We start from the raw sequence: 21,556 nt of genomic DNA on the forward strand, positions 1-21,556 counted from the left end.
ACAACATGAACTTTTCACCAATCCAAAAGAGCATATTTATATTGCAATAAAAAAAAGAATTATATCATACCAGCATGTCCATCTAAATCCACTTGTAACATAGCAGAAGACAATGGTCCAAAATTTCTGTAACAGTGGTCGCCAACTAGTGGTCCGTGGACATTTTTTGCAATTTTTATATTTTATCAATAATAAAACTAAAATAATATTCTAACAATTCCTATATTCTGAAAGACAATTTTTGCCCTTACATTGCACTAAATTTACGAACTAAAGACTAAAAAACAAAGGAGGCGCAGCATGACGTCAGTGTAGTATTAAGTTGTATGAGGGAACCGTTGCCAAGCCGTACACTTCAGTATTATTTCCATCATTACAACAGTCACCCCGCTCCGAGAATACCGATTCAGATCCGATTGTTTAATTTTATTTGTTTATTTCTCAGATGCTCTTTTAGGTAAGTATGACCTTAATTGTGTATTTTCTATACCAGTTATATTTAATGGCATCAAATAGTTTGACTTTGATAACTATCATTTCTTGTTTGGTCTTGAAATAAAACAAATATAAAATAAATAAATGAAATAAACCCATAAAGAGTGAGAAAAAGCAAACAAATATTTTGCATTTCGTTAGTAATACCAAACTTAATGCAACTACTGATAATAGTAACAATAGTAACCATAAGCTGATCAATGAATCAGAACCTCCACAGTCCTGGTCAGGCACCACTAGGAAGATCATTATTTTACAAATGTATTTATCTTTTCTAAAAAATTCATAATAATGGCCTGCAGTATTTAAAATTGTGAATTTGGTGGTCCTTCAGATCCGAAAGGTTGGTGACTGCTTGTCTTTGATGAATATTCTCTATTTTTGATCATTCTGTAATTTATAGGGAATGCAACTTTTTTGTTGCGTTCAAGAGGTCACTTAATGTTCAGCTGAGACGGATGTAGAACATACAAAGTTTAAGGCTTGCCCTAGCAGCTGCTTGATATTGGATGCTTCAGTTACACAGCACTGACATATGTACAATGTTCTATCCTTTCACATCAGAATTTTACAAGTAAACTTTTATAAAAAAAAAAATTATGCAGCAAAAATATCTATCCCCAGGTTTTCCAGAGGTCAGCCAGAACTGGCAGGCTACTGTGCATTTACATAAACCCTGAGCACAATACAGGCCGATTAAAGTAAATCCGCATGAATGGCAGGTTACACGCAGATGACATAAGCCCTGACAGTAAGAAGTCTGGGTCACCAATGAGCTTCTACAAGATTAGAAGCAAATCGAGAATTTGTTTCTAGTGAAATGATGAACAGCGCTAGGTTATCAAATGAGGTCTACATACCCTGTTTCCCCTATAATAAGGCACAGTCTTATATTTTTTGAAATGCCAAAATATGCCCCAGGCCTTTTTTTCAGGGGGATGTCTTATTTTTCCATGAAGAAGACTACAGTACACATTTATTGTTGAAAATCACTCATGTGCCATTCATTATCCCCTTCTGATCACTCTGTGCCATTCATTGTCCCCTTCTGATCATTCATGTGCCATTCATTGTCCCCTTCTGATCACTGACTCGCCGGGTAACAGACTCTGTTAGGGCAGGGATCAGCAGCTTGCTTGTCCTTTGAAGTTACTTTCAGTTTCACTCTGCACTGCAGCCAGCATCGAGGACTCACACAGAGGCACACAGTATCAGGTATCAGAGGATGTCCTATTTGCAGGGGGTGCTTTATTTTAATTGAGCAAAAATCGGGGGGTGGCTTATTTGATGGGGATGCCTTATCATCGGGGAAACACGGTATTACAAAATCTTACCCACATTATTAGATTAGGAAAACCCAAAGAAATTGTATTCTTTGCATATTAGGATGAAAAGAAGAGAAATGTAACCCTGTTTAGAGGGGAAAAATATGTGTTCTCCCCAGCACCTTTTAGCTGGGCGCACAACCCAGCACTTTTCAATAACTACCTGGCTGTTTTTGGGTGGTTACCAAAGAGTTGGGTCACAATACAGGGGCTGCCACCCGGCTACATTATCTCACCACCCGACCAATTCTGGGTTGAACAAAGACTTTTAAACCTTAGTGGTCTAACCCTAAATCTAGAGGAATTTAAAGTGTGCCTAAACTCTGAATTTTTACTTTACATAAAAGGGTGCAGCACTGCTGAACTCTTGATCGCCATCGAATGGGAGTACAGAGCCTCCCTGTGATACCTACACCACGCATCCCAGGAGGCTCTTGGCTTCTCCTCCAGCACATGCCCAAGCCTATTCATCAATATAAAAAAAAAATGACAATCTCACGCACGCACAATTGTGTTTTTCCCAATCTAAGTAATTATGCTGCGCAGTGCGAGATCGGGTAAAGTAGGAGGAAGAACCCTGAAGAAAAGAGGAGAAGATGTGGGCGCCCGTGCTGAACACAGATACCAGGAAAACGTTGGACCCGATGGAAGAACCCTCCCAACAGATAGACTGGTCTGTCAGAGCCGGCAAATCTCCTCCAACATAGAGAAAAATTCCATTCCAACCTCCAAACCTTCCAACCTTCCAAACCTACCAACCTGCCTTCCTTCCAAAGCATTCAAGTAACTTCCTGGATGAATGTTATACAAAGTTATTTCCTTTATATTTTTCTATATTTTGTGCTCGGAGAAACATGTTTGCCCTGTTTTCTGAAATATTCCACTAGGCCTGATAGGAACACTACAGGAAGAATGAAATTAAAACAATGCAGGGAATACAGCTCACCTATTGGTGAAAAATACCTCCAAATGGCTCACCTGGGACTCCAATAATAATAGACTTGGAAGGGTAAAAAAATGAAGAAAGAAATAGGGTTTTTTTGGCAATTGGGTAGTATATTTAATTAGTTATATATAGTTTAAAAACTACTACAATACATATACTTTTTATATCCTTAACTATTATCACTAATATGGATTCTTCCTTTCTTTTTTAATGCCTACACATGTTACAGACGAGTACAATAGCAATTATTATTGTCACTATATCTATATAATAAGATAAATAACCAAGATTCTGAGTATATATACAATGTTATGCTCTAATTATGACTTTATTATCTTCATATGTAACAGATAACAGTAATCTATCGTTCATTTAATTCTAAATATATGTGAACATGTTATTACCTTATTCTATGAATCACATTCCTGCATGTCATGATTTTTCTGTGTACAGTCAAATATTGCGGCTTGCAGATCCCCCGAGGAAGCGGTTTGGCTAAACAAATCGGGACACGAGGTGTTACTGCTTTTCTACCGCTCGTTATTTCTATTAATAAGTATCAGGGAAATTTATGTCTATTCCGATGATCTTGTAAGTGTACCCCACTGAATCTTGATTGGGGAAAGACCGTATCAACTATTTGTTTCACTCATTTACTGAATTATGAATTGTGTTTTATATGAATTTGAATAAAACTCCCTGCATATACTACCCAATTGCCCAAAAAATTCATTTCTTTATTTTAATTTTTTTTTTTTTTTTTTTTACACGTATGGCATGCATCTAGCATACATGGGGCTGGCAAGTTAAATCTTGTAAAATACAATAGGAAGCTAGGAGACGCTTTTTTTTTTTTCATTTGTCATAGACTTGGAAGGAGTTACAACCTTCATCAGCTTTTCTGTAGGTAAATTAAGGAGAGAACCCCTTACTTGTGGTGACAACATGGCCACTTTTAACAAGAAGCTTGAAATAGGTCACAGAGCACATTGCATTCCTTTTGCTGTTGAAAAATTCAATAAAAAAAGAAAATCCCAAAGAAGAAAAACATTTGTTATAAAGCCTTTTAAAGTGCTGCCTGACTGTTAAAAAACAAACTATTGGTCCTTAAAAGCATATTTTTACTTAGTATTTCCCCACTGTTCTATACATATTATTTGTATTTATATAGTGCCAACATACTACGCAGCATTCATTTTCTATGTATGGGCCCCTGGCCCCCACAATAGCCTAAAATTGCCCTTATTCCGGGATAATAGCTGCCTGTGACCTGCAGACTTCAAATAGCCACCGGAAATGTTGGGTGAATCCGTGGCAGAATATAAAACCATAATTCTGTATATTGTGCAATGAATCTGCCTGTTATGTCTAGCCAAGAACAGAAGCACAATGTCAAACGGTCAGCACACATGACCCAGCAAGAGAGCAAAGCCAAGGACTATAAACCACATCGTGCTGATGACATTCACAGGGGCATACATCTAAAATCTGGATACAGGACATTCAGGTATGATCTGCAATGGCAGTCTGTGTTCCGCATGCTACATTCTCCATAAAGTTAGTAAAGACCTAGTGGGCGAGACCCTCATGATGACGATGATCCCACTCTCTGACCTCCTGAACTACCGTAGCATATAATGATAAATAAAAACAAAAAAACATAACACTGGACATGAGAGCAAGGTTTCAGGGCACCTAATGCATTATAGCTTGCTGTAAAAAAAGTTGCTTAGCTGCAGACCAATTACAAGATGCACCACTGAAAGCATCAACAATGGCAATGACTCTAGCAATGATAGCAATGGCCGGCTCTAATGAATTGCATGATGTGGATGGGACAGTATGTGTTGTCATTTACCTGGATAAGATATAGAAGCAGCTATATGGGAAAAAAAAAATTGGCAGAGACCATGTGACATAAAGGATCTGCATCTAACATTATGGTGCCTGATACCACAGGACACTTCCAGAGGTCTGGTGGACTCCATGCCCTAGCAGGTCAGTGCTTTTTGGTGGTAGAAGCCCTTTACAATAATTGGCAAGTGATTCTGAAGTGGAATCAAAGTTCCACTAAAAAAAAAAAAAATGTGCAACCGGGTGGGTAATAATTACAGAAACAGACAGTCCTTTCTGCAGGAGGAAGGATGCCCCTTCTGCAATGAGAATTCTTACAAGCCAGATTTCTATCTCTTCTGTCAAAATTTATTTGGCTTCATCCTGGCTTCCCCTGCCAGTGCTGTATTTGGACTCCTGTGCACCAGCATGAGGGTTATGCCTCCCTTACCGCACAATTAAAGCGTACCTAAACTCACAATGTTCACTTTATTTAAAAGGGTAGACAACCCTTTTATGTGAAATAAAAACTGTTTTTTTTTTTTAAATGCAACACCCTTTAAAAAAAAAAAAAAAGGGGGGGGGGGGTGCAGCACCATTCCCTTAATTCTCGATCACCTATGCGGTCAGGAATGAATGGGAGCGCAAAGCCTCCTGAGATACCAACGTCACGCATCTCGGGAGGCTCTTGGGTGCTCCTTTGTTGCGCAAAAAGAAAAATTTGCCGATCTCACGCATGCGCAGTGAGATCGGCAAATTTTTTTTACATCCTACGTCACCCGATCTCGCGCCTGGGTCGGGTGACGTGGGTAGAAGAGAAGATGGTGGACAGATGTGGGACCTGATGCAGGACACCTCAGGAGAGATCGGACGGCCCAGCGGGATTGAAGGTTAAGAGTATTTTTTTTTTTTGGGGTTTAGTTTTTTCAGTTTTGGGTTTAGTTTCTCTTTAAGATGACCTAGGATCAAAATGAAGAAGAAGAAACAGGCACAGGTGATTATATAGTGTGTTTGGTTACGCTTTTAGTGTGTATAAAAATACCACTGGACTTTTGTTTACACAAATATATTATTTTTATATAAACTATAGTTGATGACAGAGAAATCAAAACTGTGACCTAAAGCTGTTTTATGGTCTTCGGGTTCAAATATTGAAAAGATTATATAACGTAGCATATAGAATTGCATACATACCTATTTTGGATTTTGGCAAAATTCATACAGCGGGATCTTTATTTCCAGACAGAACACTGTAATTTGTAGGATTCATGGGACTCATTCACTGGAAATACATTTTATTCTGGTGTTTTAGTTCTGTGGTATGAGCCTATTGTGTCATGTTTTCTTTGGCACCAAATACTTTGCCTTGAGATAAACATTTTGCGGCTGGCACACAGTGTCAGCTTCTGACGGCAGTTTGTGGAACTTTTCCAATTGCCATGGAATGCAATGTTTGACTTTTTCAACTCTTTTCTATTATAGATTCAAAATTAACTCATATGCAAGAACGTACAGGGAGCGGCCAACTGGTGACCCAAGCCAGTTCTGCACTGGAGCCCACTGTTGGCTATGTCTGCCATTAAGCCTATAATAACTAGTCCTTAAAGGATTAGTCAACACAAAGGTGATATTTAGGTTATGGATATAGCTTGGTGGGCTTGCCAACAATGACAAAGTTGTGACCCAGTCTTTAAAAATAAGGCATTTTTCAAATGCTGTCCAAAAGCAGCATGGACAGTGATGTGGAAAGTAGGGGGAGAATACATAGAGATAGTATTTATTATTATTAAACAGTATTTATATAGTGCTGACATTACACAGTGCTTTACATAGTCCATAGTCTCAAAGGTTCACAATCTACTCAAAAAAATTGAAAAATGTATTTCACTGAAATGCTGCGTCCAGGACGTTACTGAATGTGCGGGAAGCCAACAAATTTATAAGCCCATAACAGACCTTCTCAGAAAAATAATATACAGGGCATTGTTTGCCACCAATAGCACCAGATTTTGGGAATTGTGCAGGATGGAAATGATTGGAATCTTTAGGGCATTGTGACACAAAGATTCATGTTATGAGGGAGCTGAAGGGTTCCCTGTGCTGGGACTGTATAGATGGTCGTCTCCAATCCCTTCTGCTGTAAAACTGACAGCTCTCAGATTGTATCCAGGGACTCCATGCTGTATAGAAGGCACTGCTGATAGAAGTCAGTGAGCTTCCTCCTAATCATGGCCATTGTATGCAAAAAAAAATCTATGGAATTAAAAGTAGTGGCCTAAGAAGCAGTAAGTGTTCTTCAAATATGGAACCTGAGTTGCAAATGCTGCTCATTAAATAATATTAATTAAAAGCACAAGTGAAGTCCAAGGTCTACAAAAATTACACTTGGTGGACTACCTCCAGTTACGTGACCCATGCAGGTCTTGGGAATAGCCTCATGTAAGGGTGAGATCCCAAGCAGAGTCTTATCCAGTGTCTCCTGTAATTGGGACTTCATAGTCCCTTGTCTGCAAGAACCAAGAACTCCTCTAGATTGTCTATCCCAGGGGTGGGCAAACTTTTTCAGTCAGAGGCCACAATATAAAATTTGAAAGAGGGGCCGGGCCAATAAGAGTGCCATCATGACGCCACTGAATGTGACATCATGATAGCATAACCCCTGGCCACTCTCCCATTGCAGATCTGAGCCTGTGATGGGAGAGTGGGTGGGTTGTGTGCAGTGACACAGCATGCCCATCTCCACGAGCCGGGATACCAGCGGGGACATGTTCGGCTGCTGTGACCTGTGCACCTCCCCAGCGGGGTTCTTCTCCTGACCTTGCTCGGGTGGCATCGGAACACCCAAAGGGCCAGAGAAACAACCGTAATTGGCCGTATACAGCCCATGGGCCATAGTTTGCCCATGCCTGGTCTATCCTCTGAGACTTTTTGAATAGGGGTTTATTTGCAAAAACAGAAACACATTATTGGAGGACAGGAACAGGGGCCAAAAGACTATAGATCATCTGTCACATAGAACCAGTACCCTGATTGGATGCTCGGGGTAACCGAAATAAAAATAGGCATCAAAGTATCAGATCCCTAAACCTCCTCCCTGTCTGCTTCCCTAACGCTGGGCAAAACACCGTTTTATAGTTAATGTGGAAGAAAGTGCTGCTGGTATGTCAGCTATGCTATCCAGACCAACAACAAAGAGCACTGCCTGCCATCTCCTTCCTTCACCACCTATAGTACCAGGAACTACAAGAGGGCAAAAAGGTGACAGCTGCATGAGGAAAAAAAGGAAGTGGAGTCAGGAGCCCCTCTAAAGCAATGGGAAGAACACAATGTGGAGTTATGCTGTCACTAGTATTAGTAGACCCCATGACCACAACAAACAGAGAATATTAATGGAAGGACCTCTGGACTGAATCCAACAGGGGTTATAAATGGGGGGCCATGGATAGGAGGTAACAGTCTCCCTCTAGTGGTTATAATTGGGGGGACAAAGGAAGGAGTTAACACTTTGTATATGGAGGGACCACTGACAGGAGATTACAGTTACCCTCTGGAGGTTATATATGGAGGGGCAATAGACAGGAGATAACAGTCACCCCTCGGGGTTATTTATGGAGGGGCAAAGGACAGGAGATAAAAGGCACCCTCTGGAGGTTATATATAGAGGGGCAATGAACAGGAGATAACAGTCTCCCCCTGGGGGTTATTTATAGAGGGGCAATGGACAGGAGATAACAGTCACCCCCTGGGGGTTATTTATGGAGGGGCAATGGACAGGAGATAAAAAGCGCCCCCTGGAGGTTATATATGGAGGGGCAATGGACAGGAGATAACAGTGGCCCCCTGGAGGTTATATATGGAGGGGCAATGGACAGGAGATAACAGTGGCCCCCTGGAGGTTATATATGGAGGGGCAATGGACAGGGGATAAGTCAAACCTTGCAGGGTACATATGGAGGGGCAATCACAGGGGAACCCTGAGAACCGGGAGGGGCAATCTTCCCATGGGCAGACCCCAGGAGGTGTCAGTCTGTATAGAGTGACAAACAAGCATGCAGCCAGTGTCCCTGGAATAGAAGAAGCTGATATGTGGCCCCTGTGGCCCCGCACTCACCAGCTCTTTCAGTTCTCCCTCAGACAGGCCCGCATAGCGGTATCGCTGCTGCTCGAACTCATAGCGGGTGGTTTTGGTCACCACGGCCACTCTCTGCGGGCGGAACCCCCCGGGCGTACCAACTTCATGAGATGGTCGGGTGGACAGGCGCCTCAAGGTAAGAAGGCGGGCGGCGCCCCGGGGCCCCAGACCTCCGGGACATGAGGAGCACCACGTGCACAGCAGAGCCCGGCACCAACTCATGACCGGAGCGCCCTGACAGACACCTCCTCCGGGGGTCACCGGAAAAGACCGAACACCTGTCTACACAAACTCAAGGCACACTTCCGGTCAACGAGCGTCACTTGCTGCTGACAGATGGGCGTGGCCACAGCGGACAGAACAACCCAATTCGTTGTGACTACGAGGGATGGGTTGAAGGCGGTGGCAAAGTCCACGCCCATCGTCACGCCCACATCTTCAATACCCTATCCGCCATCTTCCCAGAGACCAAACCTTAGGGCTCCGACAAAATGGCTCCTGAGCATGAGACAAATAAAAGGAGTCGTGATGACCTCCAAGCAATAAAAATAAATCTGAACCAATAATTTAATGCTTCTAAATTTGTGATATTTTATTGGTATTTTAACCCTTTCACATCTTATATATGTTTGTACCTTGCCTCAATTTTTTAATCGACCATTTATCATTTTACCTACACAGTTTTTGTATTGTATCTGCAATTGGTGTTTACAAGTACAGTTTAATTTAAACTCAACCGTAAAAGTAATCTGATAATTATTACCTTGTTACCAGAAAGATAAAAAATACAATAAATATGTATAAATATATACGTATGTCCTAAACATTGCTGGATCTGAACCACCCCACTAAATATTAGAAATATTCTGTTTATAGTTCCAATACTCTCACTTCTGCTAATCTAAACAATGTTTATGGTTATGCAGAGTTTTTGGGGCCTGGTGACGTCTCCTAGTTGCTTGTAGGAACCAGGGGGACCCTCCTATTACAAGAATGAGAATAATTAAGACTTTTCTCTGACATGTTTTAGGTATTGTACCAGACCAGATAGATGGTCAGCATAACAGCCAAGCAGCTGGCATTTTAACAAGCAAGTTAACAATAGTGGTCTTTATAGTTAAGTTAAGTTAAGTTAAGGGCCATGGCACCAGGGGTGGACAGAGTGATAAGAAAAATGTGCCACTGCATGAGGGCCCTGGACTCTTCTTAGCCAACAGGGGCATCTATAGGGGGCCCAAATCATTTTAATGGGGGGGGGCAAGGACTGTTCAACATAGAGACCTACTGTGGTAGATCCATCTCCCACTGCCTAATACATGGATGACTCTGCCACTAGCAGTACATCACCAATGGCATAGCCATGCAGAAAAGTCTACTATTAGCCCCTATGCTATAGCTTCCTTAATGGCCCCCAAAGTTGCCGAATCTTAATAAATAAAAATGAGATTGTGATGCAGCTGGTAAAGGAGCACTAGTAGAGGAGCAATCCCAGAAAGGAGGGACTTGGGTTAGGGCTATTAGACAATTAAAGGACTATGACCTTGACAGTCCACCAGCATCTAACCCAAGCAAAAGTATTGCATTCAGATTGACTGATCCTTTACCAGCTGGTAACATACACACATTTGGGATTATGTACTAGACCCTATCTAACATTACTTTAGGAGGACTGGATCCACTTATATATTAAGTATAACAATGTAGACCTTAATAACAAACATACCAAATTTGGTTACATTGAAGAAAATATTTAATTCTCCTAATCAATTCTGATTTGCATATGTTGAAATCAAGCTGTACATTCAGTCCCGTGGGTTTTATCAACTGGCAGAGCCAGGAAATGTTGCAATAGCTCTTCTGTTCCTGTGTGGGATTTCTGGTCACCTCCCTAGTGAGTATAGAGAAAAACATCTCAATTCCATTCCCACATGCAACAAAAACAGCAAAAAAGTGCTAGAATGAAAAAAAAAAAAAATGAGGAACTGGTAAAATCACTCAATATAAGTACAAAAACTGTAAATTCCTTAATTTTATCATTGTAACTCACAGTGCATGAAAACATAAAAAACAGATTATTAAATTGCACGTGTAAACACATGTGCAAAGCATTGTGGGGAAACTCATGGTGCCAAAATCACACACTGTACAGTTGCAAGTTACCTAGTTCAGGGCATCACAATGAATATAGCTTGCATTGTGTTGTGCAGCCATTGAAAAACAGGTCAATATGTTGGTTTTGGTCTCATGTAATGCTTTTGCAATCCTTTCATAACTGACAATGCTGTAGACCAGTGGTCACCAACTTTTCGGACCTCATGGACCACTAAATTTTACATTTTTTTTTTAAATTTTAAAGTCATAATTTTAAATCCTGCGGACTATTAATATGAAGTTTTTTAAAAAGAGAAATACATTTGTAAAATAATGATCTTCCTAGTGGTGCCTGACAAGGACTGCAGAGGCTCTGATTCATTGATCAGAAGTATTACTATTGTTACTATTATGATTAGTTGCATTATCTTTGGTATTACTAAAGAAATGCATAATGTTTGTTTGCTTTTTCTCCCTCATTATGGGTTTATTTCATTCCAACCTAAGACCAAACAAGAAAAGATAGTTAGCAAAGTCAAAGTATTTGATGCCATTAAATGTAACAGGTAAAGAAAATACACAGTTAAGGTCATACTTACCTAAAAAAGCATCTGAGAAATAAAAAACTAAAACAATTGGGTGAGAATCGGTATTGGCGGAGCGGGGTGACTGTTATAATGATGGAAACATTACTGAAGCGTGCAGCTCGGCAACGGTTGCCTCATACAACTTAAAACTACATTGACGTCAAGCCGTGCCTCCTTGTTTCTAGTACAGTTTGCGAATTTAGTGCAATATAAAGGTAAAAAAAAAATTTATTAGATTATTTTTATTTATTTTAATATTATTAAAACATAAAAATTGCAAATTATGTCCAAATTGTTCTGTGGAACACCAACATTTTCTTGTGAACCACTAATAGGCTACTGCTGCTGTAGACTATGTATGATTTTTTGCATGCACAACCCAACGGGAACTAAACTTCTTAATTTTGCAACAGAATGCATTAAAATATGTTCAACTGAGCATTAACATGGCTGCTTGTATAATAAAGTTACAACATAGCAATAGACAGACATAGAGTCGGGTGAGCAGTGTCACACTAGGTCAGGTATTATCTGTGGACAAAGGTTTAAGGCAAGGCATGAAAAAAAAATATTGACATTACAGGGACATATATCATGCAATAGCTATGACCTGAATTCAGCGCAGAGTTGCCACCCTTGCGTAAAGGAAATTCTTTATCTATATTGTGAGGCTTGTGCTGTACACAGTAATTGAATTTAGGACTTATTTAGACTTTCATACACAGATCTTTAGTTATATTTCAAATCAGAAAGGTAGTCAGCACAAACCTTCCTCACCCTTCCCATTGTAGTGTCTTAAGCTGCGTACACACCTGCAATTTTTCTCGTTGGAAAGGATCTTTCACGATCCTTTCCAACGAGAAAAGACTGCACGATGCATGAACGATGCTGTACATACAGCACCGTTCATGCTCTATGGAGAGGGGAGGGGGAGAGCGACGGAGCGGCACCCTGCTGCGCGCTCTCCCCTTCCCTTTCATTAGGATCGGTCGTCGTCCATCGTCCATGGATCCGCCAGGACGGTCGTCGGACGACGACCGACTGTACACACGGCAGATTTTCGCCCGATAATTGGCCGATACCGAAAATTTGCCGTGTGTACGCTTTAGCCCCTATGACACCATTTCAATTGCTGCAAAAGTTCTGACCTTGGGAGTGGGAGGAGGATTCCAGTCTCTGTAAACAATCAAAGATAGGGGGTTTGTCAGTGTAAAGAAAACAGTAGGAATCATTCTTCTGCTTTCATAGCTCTGCAGTCATTCTGCTTATCTCAAGTGTCATAGATGGCTCTGCAAACATTTTGTACTTTATAGTGTGCAGTGCACATTGGGATTTCTTAGCTTACAGCACTCCCTCTCACACACTGTATGTGCACAAGGGCATCTCTGGACAGACTGTATTTGCATGAAGAACATCATAGGAAACACAGGTGTGAAACTAGATGACTGACAGGACAAAAAGCAAATAGCTGACGGAAGGGGGTTCAGGACAGGACAGATGGGGGGGGGGGGGGGTTTGATAAATATTGTATTCCATCACAAAGAAAATCAGGTGGGCTCAAGATATCTGCCACAGAGTCTAATGTTTGTGGTTTTAAATTCAGAATGTACACAGAATGTTTCAAAATAGAGGGGACTATTGAAAAGTGTGCAAAATGGTAAGGATGGAGTTTAACTTTAACCCCCATTGATTCTTTGGGAGTGCAGCATGAAGAAGCTACGTGTAGCATCTCCCCAGAGGCAACTGTTTCCAGGCATGAGGAAACAATAACTGCAAACTCATGGCCAATGTGAACATAGTGTATCTAAACTCAAATACTTACGATAACTGACAATTTTGATGAACAAAAGTAAAACACAAAAAGAACGATCTTTGTATTTTTATTTTAGATGTAAAAACTGAACACCGTCCCTCTGCCATAGACAGGTACTCATTTCATTTCTTGTTATTGTCACAGTATAGGACACAAATTGTTGCTGGGCATTTAGGAAGACAAAGACAGGAAATATAGAATGAAACAGATTGCATTCCTATAAAGGGTTTCTGTTGTCCATGGGTAAAAGAATCCCCACTCTGCAATGAAAAAAAAATCATCAGTTTTTCCCCATTTCTCTTTCTCCTAGGATCAGTACACAGAAAGGTTTGTATTACAGTTATTAAATACATAAATGAAAAGATTTGGTGTTTTAGTATACATTTATTTGCACTTTTTCAAAAACAGTTCTCTTTAAGATCAAATGTCACAAAAATGTTCAAGAAATGCAATTTAAAAAGTCAGTGTCTGTCGAAAGAGAACTATGCCAGTTGCCATTGCGTTATTGTATTTTCAGATTTTAGATTGCCTTTTTTTTTTAGGGGTTAGAGAGGCTAAGAATTAGAAATCATTTCAGGATCCCAATACTTCCCTGGGACTGCAAATCTTGGTCTCTAAGCATTTGACATGGTAGTAGTACAATACCTAATCCCTGGTCACAATGACCGATGGGGGTCATGTGCCCTTCATTCAGTGCAGGGTATATGGTTTTGGAGCAGCAAGAAAGTGATGGTAGTGTATAGAAAGTCAAGGGTCCTTTTCAGAAACTTTGTTACTTTGCCAAATGGACAAGGTGGTAGTGCATATTTAAACAAAAGACCTTGTATTATTTTATTATATATATATATATATATATATATATATATATAAACGTTATATTTACATTTAGATGTAACAGTAGGCAATACAAAAATTACCAACTTAAACTGTCCAATCAATCTGTATCCAATCAGGCGTCCATTTTACTACATTGTACCTGGTAGATCCACATTATAATGTGTGGGAAGAATAAAGCAGGAGTATATTTTTCTAATAAAAATTGCAAGCAAGAAGGGGCAGATTATATTCTTTCTACAATTAACACAAACCTTCATGCCTGTTCACAATTTTCAAAAAAGCTGCTGTAACCTAACTGATCACTATGGAAAACAAAAACACCTTTAAGATAAGCAGCTCATTGTTCATGAAAGATTCGCAATTTGTCTTCACAAATCCTTTCCAAGTGATTGAAAATGGGATCTCACATAATCAGAAATGAAAACTTAACACAAATGTTCAAATTACATGTAAACAGAGTACCAGTTTATAAATGTGCCAAGCAAACTCAGTTAAAAAGATCTTCTAAATTTGAATATTACACTACCATAAAACAACCTTTAATAAAATATAAATATATTTTGAAAAATTTAAATACACAATAGATTAGATATATTTTACAAGTTAGTGACAAAAATAAAACAGTCCTCAAAAATCTCAGCCACCATGACCACAAAAAGATGAAACATGAAACAGGATAAATGTAATGCAATGTATATACAAAGTTAACTCGATCATTGCCATCAATATGATGAACAATACTTTTAGACCAAGTTCCAATTTTTTTTTATTCACACACATACATTGCTTTGACTTGCTGGTATAATGCATGATTGTAGAATTCCAAATGAAAAGGTTGATTATACCAGGTGTTAATATGCATGGCCTGATAAGCAGTCTTCTACTACAGTTCACAAAGTTCCACCCATTCATCGAATGCTAATCATACCTGACATCTTTCTCATCCTGAGTCATTGTTGATAAGCTGTGAATGGGAGAGGTTATCCTCCTCAGTGTTGGGTATACTTGGCTCATGCTGTGCCCAGAAGTTTCTCATTGCTATGAGCCGGTGATGGATTGCAGCATAAAGGCGGCTTGCATCCTTCACAGATGTCTGCAAAATAACACGTCAAGTTTAACAACTGTAAAAACTATTAGAAATAGCTGCAAGTAAAACAATATCAGTATGACTAGACTAAGAAACTTAGAAGTTGCTTTTGTTTTTAATGTTTATTCTGCCACTGCAAAAGAGGAATTAGTGAGGTTTAAGCCTCACACAGTATTGCAGAAAGCAGCATGGTGGCATGATATGTCAGTGCCTAGCACTCTTACCTTAGCAGCACTAGGGTACCAGGTTTAAATATCATCCAGTTTGTATGTTGTCTGGGTTTCCTCTGGGTACTCTGTGAAGTCTGTGAGCCCGTTTGAAGGACAGATGGTGACATGACTATGAACTTGTCGTCTATGAATATGTAAAGGGCTAGGAAATAGGTCAGCTTTATATATACAAGTTAATAATAAGAATCAGAAACTCTGCATTTGCAGATATTTTACACCACGCCTCCAATGTGACTTTACGATCACACTATAGCTGCAGAATTTAACCTCCCTAGTGGTAAAAGCAGTACAATTTTTTGCATGGAAATTTATTTTTCCTTGTAGGTTGTATCTCTTAGGCATAACTCACTGATATTAAATAATTTTAATAATAAACTTTAAATAAAAAAAAAAAAAAACACAAAATTCTGTTAAAAAAAATTTAAACATGTAATGTAACTGTATAGTAGCATATATAATATAATGGTATATATAATATATGAATATTTCTTTGTATTGGACTCAATACAAAATTATTGAAATTTAATGTACCAACGTCACCGGGAAACTCCGTAGATATCGTATCTGCAGTTTCCTGCTGGAGATTCGTGTCCCAGGAGGAGGACGTGTCCCCAGAACCTGCTGGGACCAGCAGGACGCCGTGGGACAGCGATAGAACAAGGTAAGTGCTTTTTTTTTTTTTTTAAGTTAAAAGCGACCCCAAGTGTAACTCAGGATTACCACTTTTTGCAAGTAAAATCCACTCGGGATTACCGCTAAAGGAGTTAAAGCAGAACTTTCATGGTAAATGTAGGGTTTCTTTATGACATTTAGATTAGGACAGTCCCCATGCCTTTATAACAGAAATTTTGACACAGAAGGAAACATTAGTAATGGCAGCCTGTATATCCTTCAGTATAGATGTCCTACTACTTCCCATCAGCTACAAAACATCTAAAGTATCGGTTTTGTGTGGGACCCCATTGAGTGAAATTAAAGCCAAGACTTATTTTTTGGATGCAATTAAACAACTTCAAAATTTTAACGGATGTATGTCTACTAGATTGTAAGCTCTTCGGGACAGGGTCCTCTCCTCCTGTATCACTGTCTGTATTAGTCTGTCATTTGCAACCCCTATTTAAATGTACAGCGCTGCATAATATGTTGGCGCTATATAAATCCTGTTTATTAATAATAATAATGTCTTTGTTGTGGAGATACCACATATACCTTCCTCTATACGATGATGTGCTTCAAAACCAAGACATTGTTTTTTCTTTTTTTGCTGCATTTTAAACATAGCAATATCTGATTCCTGTTCTGGTATATGGAATATACAGATGAACTCACTTGAACAAGAAATATTTTAATGCTGTTGTCAGTCAGATCAGTGGCGTGATACGCAGACTCTTTCTGTTTGCTCTCTCCAGTTTCATCTCATTGAAGATTTTGCTATTTAGAATCAACTTCAGATTGCCGTGATTGCACATCACTGAAATGAAACAAAATGAATGATTCAGCTTGATATTTAAGTATATAAAAAGCTCTAAATTGAACCTGTTACCCATACTAAAATCTCTAAATTAAAATAGCTGAACTAAATAAACTGAATTCTCAACTGCGGGCTTAATAACTATAAACTATAAAAAACTATATATCTATAAAGGCAAAACTTTTTTGGGGGTATTAAATTCACCATTATTCCATTTTGTCATCTCTTTCTCAACCTTGCCATTGTTATTTATTTTTCAAAGGGATTTCCCCTTCCCTTGTTATTTTGTGGGAAAGTCAGAGAAAGGAAAATCTACAATACCATAATTAAAATTGTGTAAAAGAGGAGGGAGGGGAGATCATAAAAGATAGGATTTTAGTAATAGGATACAAATAGGAGTAAAGTATAGTCTTGCTCCAGGACTCAGGTATTCATTTGAAAGGATAAACACCGGTATACCAGCACATTTAAAATTTGGGGAATCTAGGTTCAACCTTCGTGTTAAGTGGAATGTCCCATAATCTGTACAGATCCAACTTTAAGGCATTTTAACCCATTGCATACTTTATTATCTTCAGGGCATGTTTTAATAATTGAAAGAAAGAACCCAAAGAAACAGATAAGAAACAGCCGACACACTGCACGCAGCATTGTTCAGAAAAATGCATTCAGCAGAACCGACCATTTCTACCGATAACAAGGCCGTGTCTGACACCATTACCAGGCGACTAGTACAAGTATTTCTTTTCTTCTTATTAATGAATTCTAGGAGCACACCAACTGTTGGGAGTATAACTCTGGAATGTGCACAAATATGATAAGAAATCTGAAGATGGAGATCGTGAACCAAGAACAAGCGAGTCCGGTGACCCTGGTATCAGCTAGAGCAAGAGAAAGCTGAGAATTTTCCAGTTTTCAAATATGAAAATAAACTTTCCCCTATTTTCTGTGTTGCAGAGCTTTATGAATGAAGAAAACAAAGAGGAAGTGATAAGAAGCAAAACCATAAGGCTCTCTCACTCCATGTCCCATGCAGATAACACGTCTTCTTGGAGAAATAGTAGTTTGTAAGGAATCAAAAAAATAAATAAATAAATAAATAAATAAAACTAAATCAAACATTAGCTGCAAAGTCTCAAACCTATTTAGCTACCCATTGCAAACACTGCAGAACATATCTCACCCCTTAAATTTTACCGTGTTCCCCCGATTTTAGGACATCCCCATTAAGTAAGCCACCCCCGATTTTTAAAAAAATAATTAAAATAAGACACTTACCCGTTTATAAGACCGCTCCAGATATCTGATCCTGCGTGTGTGTCCTTTATGCTGGCTGCAGCGTGTGTGTCTTTGATGCTGGCTGCAGGGCGTGTCTATTCCTGAGCCAAACTGAAAGTAAAAAGCCTGCACACGAGTGACTTTCAACAATAAATGTGTACTGTAGTCTTCTTCATGGAAAAATAAGACATCCCCTGAAAATAGGACCCAGGGCATATTTTGGCATTTCAAAAAATATAAGAGTGCCTTATAATCGGGGAAACAGGGTAGGCATGCATTCCAGATGGACATTAAATTACTTTGTTGCTAATCTACAAATTAGACAGACACATATTGTCATGTAATAGGCTGTCTAACTGAAGGCCAAACATTTTTCTTTATGAATACATAAAGATGGTTTAGTACTTTCTTCAGCTGTGTTCCCACTAGAAAGATTCTTTTTTTATTTCTGACCAACAAATAAGTTATTTAGTCAAATATCTGAATATTGTAATAGCTTTTCTATGTGTGTGTTGGTAAGAGTAACAATATATGAACAAAAATAATTGTGCACCAAGCAGGCATCATAATATACAAATAACACCCAGCAACAGGCAGATTTCACCTAAAGACATTCCAATAATAGGCTAATTCTCCAAGTGACATTCACCGGTCCCCCAGGGAGATTCACCAGTGGTAGGACCCTTAGTGACCGTGACATTCTTACTCCAACCTCCTGGCCTTCCCCAGTGACTTCCATTGCGGGCAGCTCCATAACCAGTTCAAGAACATCTTAACCTTTCTGTCCATTTCCCAGTCCTGAGTTACGGGAGGCCAGGAGACTGACTTCATTTTCAGGCTCTCTGGATCCCATGGGATCTGGGACAGGTAGTAGCATATTCTTTACAGGCAGCTAGGACATGCCCTTGAGGACCGCAAGGCTCCTGCAGGCATTCCACAGACACCTTCTGCAGCTTAGACAGCCCCTAAGGACCCCATAGCTGAGCATCTCCTATTGCAGTCTAATTGCTGTTGGCAGTTAATCCCTAGGGTGATGTAACATTAATAAATAAACCTTTTATTTCATTGTTGCATTAGTAAAAGTGTGACTTTTCATGTCCCCCACCTCTCTAAATATACATAGATCTTTTAAAATTGGATTTGGGAAAACAATCTGCCTTATCCTGTGCTTTTCATTCAACCAATCACAATGCTCATTGTTGATAAAAATTTGCATATTGCAAGTGCTTATGGGTAATGTTCAATACAATCACAGTTATTTCCTTTATTCATTTTTTTTTTTTTACTATTCTTAGTGAAAACATTTCAGGATATAGCATAGAAGACATTTAAGTGAGTAAAGAAAATATCTGATGAAGAAAAAAAAAAAAAAAAAAAGTTACTCTCCATGAGTTGATGATGTTGGAATCTACAGTGGTATAAATACTGTTGCAGTACACTAACATTTGGGCAAGCACTGAGTTCAGTGAAGAGAACTCACAGCTCAGTGGGGATATAGGGACAGTTCGGTTAGCATATTGGAAGGGAGCTTGGGAGGTAGCCCAGACAGACAATTGGATGGTTTAAAAGGTCGTGCTTAGGTGTCATGCTTAAGCATGCCGTACCTTGGCATAGCCATCCATCGAGAACACTCTGGATGGCCTGCCTCAGTCCTCTGGCTGCATGCCCTCTGGCTGTGGATCCCTGTGCCTCCTGAAAGCTGAAGATCAGCCAGCAAGGACCCATGAGGCAATGTGAGGGTGACACAATCCCCCCCTCGAGCTAGTAGGTTGGGTGGGTGGGAAGGGGGATCAGATGGGTGTCACATGTAGCCTTGTCTCTAGGAATCCAGATGGCTATTGGAGTGTTCACAGGGGGTACTGGCAGTAGATGGGCAGAGGCTCAGCCAGTAGGTAAGCATGGCCTCCCCATTGCCTGGCTGCAAAGCAGGTAGGTGTAGGGTACACAAGCCACATAGGTGGAGGTAGGATGTGAGGTAAGTGTACATTACAACCTAACTCACCTTCCACTGCAGACCATCCAATCAGTCCCCATAGAGCTGCCCCAGGTTTTTTTTTTCTTTTTTAACATAGCACGTTGTACAATTTCGTATTATAGGTCAGAAAATGACCTCTGGATGGAGGTGATAAATGGAGGGGCAATGGACAGGAGATAAGTCCCCCCCTGAAGGTTATATATGGAGGGGCATCTTCCTATGGGCAGACCCCAGGAGGTGTCAGTCTGTATGGAGTGACAAACAAGCATGCAGCCAGTGTCCCTGGAATAGAAGAAGCTGATATGTGGCCCCGGACTCACCAGCTCTTTCAGTTCCCCCTTAGACGGCCACTCTCTGCGGGCGGAACCCCCCGGGCGTACCAACTCCATGAGAGGGCCGGGTGGACAGACGCCTCAAGGTAAGAAGGCGGGCGGGGCCCCGGGACATGAGGAGCACCACGTGAACAGCAGAGCCCGGCACCAACTCATGACCGGAGCGCCCTGACAGACACCTCCTCCGGGGGTCACCGGAAAGGACCGACCACCTGTCTACACAAACTCAAAGCACACTTCCGGTCTACGAGCGTCACTTGCAGCTGCCAGATGGGCGAGGCAACAGCGGACAGAACAACCCAATTCGTTGTGACCACAAAGGATGGGCAGAAGGCGGTGCAAAGTCCAACGCCCATCGCCACGCCCACACCTTTAGTATCCTATCCGCCATCTTCCCAGAGACCAAACCTTAGGGCTCCGACAAAATGGCTCCTGAGCATGAGACAAATAAAAGTAGGAACGATGACCTCCATGCAATTAAAAAATAAAAACAGCAATAAAAATAAATGTGAATTAATAATTTAATGCTTCTAACATTTTTATATTTTATTGGTGTTTTAACCCTTTCTCTATATGTTTGCACCTTGCCTCAGTTTTTAATTGATCATTTATTATTTTAATTTCACATTAGTTTTTGTATTGTATCTGCAATCGGTCTTTCCAGGTGCAGATTATTTTTTTAACAGACCAATATTGAGAGCCGAATACTTATTTTGCTTTCTTATCCCCAACAGGAATAGAAATCTGATAAATATTACATTGTTACCAGAAAGATAATAAATACGTATAAAATGTCCTAAATGTTACTGGATCTGAACCACCCCACTAAATATTAGATATATTCTGTTTATAGTTGCAATATTCTCACTTCTGCTAATCTAAACAATGTTTATGGTTATGCAGAGTTTTTGGTGCCTGGTGACATCTCCTAGTTGCTTGTAGGAACCAAGAATGAGAATAATTAAGACTTTTCTCTGACAGGTTTTAGGCATTGTACCAGACCAGCTAGATGGTCAGCATAACAGCCAAGCAGCTGGCATTTTAACAAGCAAGTTAACAATAGTGGCCTTTATAGTTCTTTCTTATAAGACTCTGTCATTTTGCTAATTCAAGAGAAAACCCCA

The 21,556-nt window shown here is 39.9% G+C and overlaps 1 protein-coding gene and 1 long non-coding RNA gene across 4 annotated transcripts in view; both read right to left on the reverse strand.

The window, feature by feature from the left end:
* The window catches only part of NADK2 (NAD kinase 2, mitochondrial), a 30,257-nt gene extending 21,187 nt beyond the window's left edge, over window positions 1–9,070 (reverse strand). For both annotated transcript variants that reach the window (XM_072416596.1, XM_072416595.1), the window contains exon 1: window positions 8,711–9,070. In XM_072416596.1, the coding sequence (XP_072272697.1) occupies window positions 8,711–8,953 (243 nt within the window). In that variant the 5' untranslated portion in view covers window positions 8,954–9,070. The remainder of the gene's footprint in view (window positions 1–8,710) is intronic.
* Window positions 9,071–14,906: 5,836 nt separating this feature from the next.
* On the reverse strand, window positions 14,907–20,806 carry LOC140334308 (uncharacterized). Of its 2 annotated transcripts, none has more exons than XR_011921506.1 (3): window positions 20,421–20,806; window positions 15,371–16,847; window positions 14,907–15,152 (listed from the first exon to the last, which is right to left on the reverse strand). It is a non-coding gene; the product is annotated as an uncharacterized lncRNA (long non-coding RNA). The 2 variants fall into 2 exon arrangements; XR_011921507.1 differs by having other exon boundaries at window positions 14,907–16,208; window positions 16,706–16,847; window positions 20,421–20,804.
* Window positions 20,807–21,556: the final 750 nt, after the last annotated feature.

Source organism: Pyxicephalus adspersus, chromosome 6 (genome assembly GCF_032062135.1).
Source record: "Pyxicephalus adspersus chromosome 6, UCB_Pads_2.0, whole genome shotgun sequence".
Classification (NCBI taxonomy): domain Eukaryota; kingdom Metazoa; phylum Chordata; class Amphibia; order Anura; family Pyxicephalidae; genus Pyxicephalus; species Pyxicephalus adspersus.